At 42.5% G+C, this 8,687-nt stretch overlaps 1 protein-coding gene across 1 annotated transcript; it reads left to right on the top strand.

The window, feature by feature from the left end:
• Window positions 1–3,456: 3,456 nt before the first annotated feature.
• tent5aa (terminal nucleotidyltransferase 5Aa) lies at window positions 3,457–8,449 on the top strand. The gene is made up of 2 exons (XM_026185601.1): window positions 3,457–4,770; window positions 5,223–8,449. The coding sequence occupies exons 1-2, from the start codon at window positions 4,345–4,347 to the stop codon at window positions 6,000–6,002; spliced, it is 1,206 nt and encodes a 401-aa protein (XP_026041386.1). The 5' UTR covers window positions 3,457–4,344; the 3' UTR covers window positions 6,003–8,449.
• The last annotated feature ends 238 nt before the right edge of the window (window positions 8,450–8,687 follow it).

Here is an 8,687-nt window from a genome sequence, read left to right as displayed (position 1 = left end):
TTTGTCATTTGACTTTGTTCTTGATTTAAAAAAAAAAGAATGTCTTTAAAAATGCTAACCCTAAATTAGCCATTTAGTAACAGTAGCTCAGCCTTTATTTTGAATACAAACCTAGCTAATGCTAACTTATAGAATGTTTAGACTTATGATAAGAAACAACAATAAAACGAGAGGTAGGAGAGGTTTTGGCTTCAGCTAACAGTAAGCAAAGCCAACAAGGTGGTTACAAATCAATCAATCAATCTATCTATCTATCTATCTATCTATCTATCTATCTATCGATCGATCGCGATGCCAGAGATCAGCGGAGAATGGCCAGACTGCTTTGAGGTGATGGGAATGCAACCAAGGTATGTAGAAGAGCGTCTTTGATCCTTGAGAAAGGTGGGCTACAGTAGCAGAAAACCACACTTTGTGCCACTTCTGTCAGCTGAGAACAGGAAATTGAGTCTAAAGTTTTCAGAGTTTGACCAGAAGTTCGACAATAGAAGACTGGAATGATGTTGCCTAGTATGATTATAATACTAATAATATGATGAGTCTTTATTTCTTCTGTGACATTTGGATGGTAGTGTCAGAGTTTGATGTAAACAATATGAAAGCATGGCTCCATCCTACCCTGTATTAATAATTCAGGCTGCTGGCTGTGTTGTAATGGTGTGGGGGATATTTTCTTGGTTTATTTTGGGCCCCTTAGTACCACCTAAGCATCATTTAAAAACTCCAGCCTACTTGAGCATTGTTGCTCATCAATTTAGGACCACAATGTACTCATCTTGCGCTTCCAGTGGGGTAAATACCCACACTCCATATTACAAAACTCAAATAATCTCATTTGGTTTTTTGAACATGACAATGGGTTGACTGTACTCAGATCTGCTCCTCAGTCACTAGATCTCAATTCAGCAGAGCACAGTTAAGATGGGGTAGAAGAGGAGATTCTTATCTTGGATGTGCAGCTGAAAACTGCAGCCACAGTGCGATGCTGTATTGTCAAAAAGCACTGATGTTTTACTTTTATCTATGCAGATAATAAGTCCAATTCATTTTGAAACTGCACTTAAAATAAAAAGAATGAAAGAATGCGTGAATGCGAGAGTGAATGAATAGTGGCATTGTAAAGCGCTTTGGGTGGCTTGAAAAGCGCTATATAAATCCAATCCATTATTAATGGCATTTGTCTGTAATCCAGTGTCTGATAATGACTTGTCCTTTCAAGTGAAGAACCTGCAATGATGACTAGTTTGTCTGTATCTGTTATGTATGTCTATAAATATTTTTCAAAGGCTTTGTCACTAGAAGGTAAAAAGTAAAAAAAGTAAAAAGTACGTTTAAAGGTCCATCTGCCACACAGTCCTGATCTGAAGGGAAAAGCTCAAAGGGAGCAGCGACATTTCACTTCATGGTAGATAAAACCAGCTCATGCAGTCTGATAAATGATACTGGAAAACAAAATGACTCCCTCCCTGTCTTTTCTTTTCTTTCTTTTCTTTTTTTTTCTTTATTGGGCTGAACTGTCCAGAAATGTTTTCATAGACCCCAGAGGAAAACTTTGTGTGATTGTAAAAGATTGCTTTATGAGGCATTGAAGCCGTCTCATCCACATACATTAGATCCTGCAGAGCAGGAAAACAAGGCTCTGTTTTGGAAATGATTTTTAAATCTAAATAACCACCAAGTCATCTGACAGGAAAAGGCATTAACATCACCAGTAGGAAAGGGTATGTATTATTTTTGAATTTGCGCCTCCATTTGAATTTCTGACAACATAATCTCATTCCTGTCTTTCAATACGCTCAAAAGAATAAATCATCCATTTCGCAATGAGTAATGAGGTGCCAGGTTGTGTTTATACAAAACATTTCATTTGCAGTCCTTGGTGTTGTAATGGATGTGTATACCTGCTGCTGGCTTTGATTTAGCTTTGCAGAGGGGAGCAGCAGCACCATGCATGGCCACGGGGCCCAGTCCAATGCTTTGCAAACCGTGTCTCCACACCTGGGAAACGCATTGGCAGAGCTGCTTTCAGTCCATTGTAACTGACTAACGGTTCCATGTATATTTCCAGATGTGGGATTCAGTTTCAGTTCAACCTGTCTGCAGTTCAACATGCCAAAACAAAGTAAAGAGAAAACAAAACACACAATTACAGGCAACAGATGAAGTGAAGGTCAAGCTTTTTAAAACACCCTTTAGATTATACTCTAAAAATAATATTTTTCTTCCAAATTTGAAAATCGTTCTTTAATTAAGGCTGATTTTACAGGGGTGCAAGTTAACTGTAAGCGCCATTATAGCTGACTGCGTGTGTCTGCATCCTGTCATGATGAGGGAGTTACGCACAGCTCCTGTGTGGGACTCTGAGTTAAGACAGTGCAGTAGAGTATATGGGATAATCAGGGTTTACAGATCTGGGTGGCTCCAGTGACGCAGGGCTTTACCCGTGCCTAATAGAGTGTCCGTGACGACAGCCTCCTTTGCCTCCACATGGCATTCCCTGGGCATCACTGATCCCTTCGGGCTCATGCAACCCCTGACCTTCTCACATGCTGATTTAATAGAGTCTGAGAGGTTCATAAGAAGCCATACAGAAATATAATGACATTAATCAAAGAGATGAAATGCCACAATGCAAACCCTTAATTGCAACCAATGACATGATGGACATGTTAAAGCAGGGGTGGGCAACTGCAGGCCTCGACGGCCGGTGTACCTGCAGGTTTTAGATGTGTCCTTGGACCAACACAGCTGATTTAAATGGCTAAATTAGCTCCTCAACATGTCCTGAAGTTCTCCAGAGGTCTGGTAACAAACTAATCATGTGATTCAGGTGTGTTGACCCAAGGTGAGATCTAAAACCTGTAGGACACCGGCCCTCGGGGCCTGGAATTGCCCACCCCTGTGCTAAAGTGTGTTTTAGAGAGTATCCTGATTGGTCACTGAGCATATCAGCAGCTGAAGGTGTATGTGAGGTCAGAGGTAACATGTTTTTAATGTCACAGGCAAAATGTTTACCCACTTTTTTTTTCTTTTAAAATTAAAAGTCGCATTTCTTTGATGACTTTTAACAATGACTGTAGATAGTGACACTGTAAAGGTAGCCTTAGACTCAGTGTAGCTCAGCTGATTTACTTAAAGGCCTAAACCAGCCAGCCCATAGATGGCGACATGACGACGTGTAGCGAGTTGCGGATCAGCTCAGTCTAAACAGATTAGAATACTTTTATATTTATTTATTTGCTTATTTTTTTTTAACAATTTAATTCTATTTTTTTTCCTCTTTTTTTTTAATTTGTAATTTTATTTGACAAAAGAGGGATCATGACCACGGGAATGATCTCATGAGTAACTGAATGATTGTTCCCGTATTCAGTGTGGTTCGGAGCCTCAGTTATCTCATGAAGTGATATGAAATTTAATATATATCTTCTCATTAAAATTCATTTTAAAATTTTACTATAAGACTATGGAGCAGCTTGATAAAGCAGAGCCTTATAGTATTGTCAAACTGACCAGCGTTAGCAGCGAGAAGCAGATGGGGGGCGGGGTGAAGTGCAGCTTGACAACTTCAGACTACAGACCAGAGTCTTGCAGAAGGATGCTGCGTGTCAAGTGGGCAAGTATCGGTTAACTTATAGAAAAAAAGCACGGGGGGGAATATGTTGATCTAAAGAGACTCGAGGAGAGGAAGCTGGATTTCCTGAGCGCACACAGCTGCATTAACGGGATTACTATTTGGCAGCAGGAGGAGATATTAAAAAATATGTAGGAGCCGTGCGTAAAAATCCACAAGATTCCTCCGAGGGGGTTGAACGTCAGTGGGAGGACTGTGCCAAAAGCGCGACTTGAGCAGCAGCTTATTCATGCAAATTCATAAAGTCATAGGCGTGCCTTTTGGGCGATGGAGTCACAGTCGGAAAAGCAAACACCCTCCTGGATCATCAGCGACCTTCAAAGACTGTGATGCGCAGCGCTCGGACGCATTGACAGCAGCACCGAGGCAAATGTTTTAAAGGCGTAAAAGAGACAGAAGAGAAAGTTAGGGCTCGCTCTTCCGCACGCTTTTGTTAGCGGGCTCAGATTCTCCCTTAGCTCAGTCACCAGCTCGACTGCTGCGCCACTTCTCCGCTTGGATCTCCAACCAGAGTGCGCAAACTGTAACGCACAGCCACCAGCCCCGCTGCTCTTTAATATATATATATTTTTATTTTTATATATATATTATTTCTGTTTACAGTCACTTTGGACTATTTCAAATACTGGCACTCCTCATGCGGAAGACCCTACTGTTTTGAGAAAACGATTGAATTTTGTTTTATTGAAATTCCGGAGGACTTCAACACCATGTCAGAGGACGATAGCAGCTCCACTACCAGCTGTGTGTCCGACACAGACAGCAGCAACGTCAGCGTCCTCAGCTGGGAGCAAGTGCAGCGACTGGATGCCATCCTGACGGAGACCATCCCGATACACGGCCGGGGAAACTTCCCCACTCTGGAGATGCAGCCGCGGCAGATAGTTAAAGTGGTGCGCAGTCGGATGGAGGAAAAACAGATCCATGTCCGGGACGTTCGATTAAACGGCTCTGCGGCCAGCCACATTCTGCACGAGGACAGCGGACTGGGCTATAAAGACCTTGACCTCATATTTTGCGCAAATATGAAAGGAGAGAGTGATTTTCAGACTGTGAAGGACATAGTTTTGGACTGTCTCCTGGATTTTTTACCCGACTGTGTGAATAAGGAGAAAATAACCCCTTTAACGTTAAAGGTAGGCTACACACGCCCTGGCAGATTTTTATTTCTGCTTCAGATTTGTTAGATTAGTTTTATATATGTGATAAGATTGAATTGTATTTGTGCCAACAGGGATTAGCGACCATTACGCACAGCTTAATGTGCAATTAGATCACTTTAGTGATAGTTAAAAAATTTGTTTGCTGTAGTTAAGAGGATCGAGTTAAACCAATTTGGAAGGGATCCTGAGCTCAGCCATATAAGTACATTCCATAGCCTTTAATATTGAGGTCAGTAGCATTAATAGCTCAACAACATACAGTAATTACTTGTATAAATATAGGCATTAAATTCAAATCCTTACTGTACAATGCAAAGTTAGGCAGAATTCTACTGAATTAGTAATTGCAGCTTCAGTTCTATTCACTTTGTTTGTGCTTCTTTTTCTCTCACTCTCTTTCACCCTCTGCACACTCACTCATTTAGGAAGCCTATGTGCAAAAGATGGTGAAGGTGTGCAATGACTCAGACCGCTGGAGTCTCATCTCCCTCTCCAATAACCGGGGGAAGAATGTGGAGCTGAAGTTTGTGGACTCTCTCCGGCGGCAGTTTGAGTTCAGCGTGGACTCATTTCAGATCAAGCTTGACTCTCTGCTGCTGTTCTATGATTGCTCAGAGAACCCCATGGCTGAGACCTTCCACCCCACCATCATGGGCGAGAGCGTGTATGGTGACTTCAGTGAGGCTCTGGACCACCTACGTCACAAGATAATCTGCACGCGGAACCCGGAGGAGATCCGTGGAGGGGGTCTCCTGAAGTACTGTCACCTGCTGGTGAGGGGGTTCCGGGCTGCGTCAGAGTCAGAGATGAAGTCCCTGCAGCGCTACATGTGCTCGCGCTTCTTCATTGACTTCCCTGATATTGGCGAGCAGCAGCGCAAGCTGGAGTCCTACCTTCAAAACCACTTTGTGGGCCTGGAGGACCGCAAGTACGACTACCTGATGACCCTCCACGGAGTGGTCAACGAGAGCACCGTGTGTCTGATGGGACACGAGAGACGGCAGACCTTAGGGCTCATAGCCATGCTGGCTGTACGTGTCCTGGCTGAGCAGAATGTCATCCCCAATGTGGCTAATGTTACATGTTACTACCAACCTGCTCCTTATGTGGCAGATGGCAACTTCAGTAACTACTACATAGCGCAGGTGCAGCCAGTGTTTGCTTGCCAGCAGCCTGCCTACTCCACCTGGCTGCCGTGTAACTGAGTATCCCTAAATGAGAGAGGAAGGAGGGATCCTGATGTCTTTAAACAGGAGCGAGTGGCACAGTCGTACCCTTAACCCTGCACAGTGCTTGACAGCTGACTGAAAAAAAGGCATCCTTTTGTTCTGTGTTTTGCATCAAAGCTTCTGCTTTTGTTCATACTTTGAGTATGAATGGTAAATCCAGAACAGTTGGCAAAATTCAGATGTGATTATCTCACATTTACCGAAACACCGACAGTCTCCTGATCCTGCCCAGGCCAACCAGGTTCGGAAAAGACTCATTTGGATAGCTTGGAAGCAATATCTGAGTTTTAAGGCCTTGAATGCCAGCTGCAGACGTATCATTGACACTGTGCAGAAGACTGATTCAATCTTTAATTGAAACTCATTAGCCAGCATGTTGCAGCAGCAGCAGCAGCAGCAGCAGCAGCCCAATCAGCTGCATCAGAGTCTTTAAGCGAGACACTCACATGCACTTTGAGGTGAAATCAGAGGTGCACAGTGCTCCAAAGCGCGCCGTGCTTTACATCATCTGAACCGAGGTGAGATCCTATTAAACTAGAGTGGACAACAAACATCACCTCACATTTGGATATAATTCTTGTTGTTTACAGACCAAAGATTTTTTTTTTCTAACTCGAATACCCCACCCACTTTTAAGGGAGAAATAGAAACAAAATATGAAGCTATTGTAATGTCTGTTTGTATATGTGAACATTTATGTGTTTATAAAGTGCCTATTGCCTCACAGCAGGCAGAGAAAAGAACGAGCAGGCCACATGACCCCCTACGCTGTTTATAGACAGTAGCACCCCCAGAGGCTTGTGAATGTATATGTGAAATCCTGCACAGTCAGTGTTTGTGTACACGCGTGTGTTCGGGTGAAAAAGGAGCACTGTTTGTGTGGATTTTGCAGTAAAGTAGCAGCCAAACGTACGAACGAAAAGTTCCTGCAAGGTTCACGTTTCCTCTTGTGTATATTCAGTAAACGTCCCAGATTACCAGCATGTCATGACAGAGCCCGATTAAATATCAGCGACTTATGGAGTGACAAACAATGTTTCCTGTATATTTTGTGTAGTGGTGCTTCACTTTTTCTCATCTGAGAAGAAAAACAAAAACAAGGAGGGGTGGGAGTGACAATAAGTAGATGATCGATGCAGGGAGAGCTCGATCGTAGACTGTGTTCCTCAGTTTTGGAGGAGGCTTGCAGAGACACCTCAGATGATGAGAAACTGTTTGCTGTAGCACCCTGGCAGGGAATTCCGCAGCTGCTGCTGAAGAGCTTGAACTTAGCTGGGAATGCAGATACTCTGTTCAGGAAATGTAGTGCCAAACACTTAGGCGTCTCCTCCCTCCTGCCCCTTTGTTGATAGCCCTAAAGTTTAATGAGGCCATTGTTTGAAGCAGATGCTGATAGAGAAAGAGAGGCAGAAGAGAGTGAGACGCTAGTAGGGAAAAAACCCAACTGATGATCTGGAGAGATGGGTGCAGCTGGTGATGGGGTTTATCTATCTGGGGCTACTGTGTTTTACTGTACAAACTGTCTTTGTTAAGGTCAGATTACAGCTACAACTTGTCGGAGAGCTTGAAACCAAACCATCCTGTTATCAGCGCCTGCTTTAATTATCTGCTCATTGAAACAAAGAATGGAAAGCGAAGAATCCCGCATGCATGCGTCCACCTCAGCATCAGACGACTAAGTTGCACCTTATGTTTCCGTTGTGAGGGTTGATGGTTATTAATGTTTTTCTTTTTTGATTTTTTAAGGCTTCATTCCTCACCTGTTTTGAAGAATTGTGTATAAATATATGATTACATGCTTGCTAACTATACTGTAGCTTTTTTCTCCCCCAGCTGCATTAAGACAAAAAAATCTGAAAACATCCGCGACTAGCATCGTGTCAGTACTGCAACAAAAAAAGAAATTCTCTCGATGGAAAAGCATTTCGCTCTCATCCCCTAGTCTGGTGACCCATAACTTCTTTGCTCAGTTGTTTCTTCTAAATAGCTGTCCATGCTGATGGTATCCTTTGGATTGTGCAGGCAATGTATTGTAATTTTATACTCAGTGAAGTCCTAACAGTGGACTAGCTAGTGGCTCCAGTCTGCTTGTCAGCTAGTGATCGTGCCTATCAGTTAGAGATTGTGGGTTGCTGCAGCGTCTTGTATGTGTTGTCCAAAGCTCAGTTTCATGCAGTCTTTTACAAATCGCAAAAGAAAAGAAAAAAATCTTTGTCATGTATGTATATTTTTTATGATTGTTATTTTTATAAATGTATCAGACACTGCAGGTGTTGCAGTGATTTTCAATCTGTGATCGAGCTTCAGAGGAAATGTTCTCAGTAGCTTTTTTTTTGGTTTCTTTTTTTTTTGCTATATTATGTTATTTGTCCAATGGGTCAAAAGGTTAAAGATGTTTTCCTCAATAAAATATCTGAAAACCAGATTTGTTATGTCTTCTGTTATGCATCTGTTTGACTGTAAATCAAGTTTACTGCACTGGTTTGCTCCAGAAACAAACTTCCTGCCAAATGCAAGAAATTACTCATTTATCGATTAACCTCAGATTTCTTTTTTTAGAGTCGTAATCTCTCTTTTTTTCTTCTTTCTTTCTTAACTGTCGTGAGCCATTCAGTGGTTTTCACATAGGCTCCCCGCTTACTTGCTGGGAAAGTCAAATCC

The sequence above is a fragment of the Astatotilapia calliptera genome, chromosome 11 (genome assembly GCF_900246225.1).
Source record: "Astatotilapia calliptera chromosome 11, fAstCal1.2, whole genome shotgun sequence".
Taxonomy (NCBI): domain Eukaryota; kingdom Metazoa; phylum Chordata; class Actinopteri; order Cichliformes; family Cichlidae; genus Astatotilapia; species Astatotilapia calliptera.
This window is presented reverse-complemented; position numbering and strand designations above follow the sequence as displayed.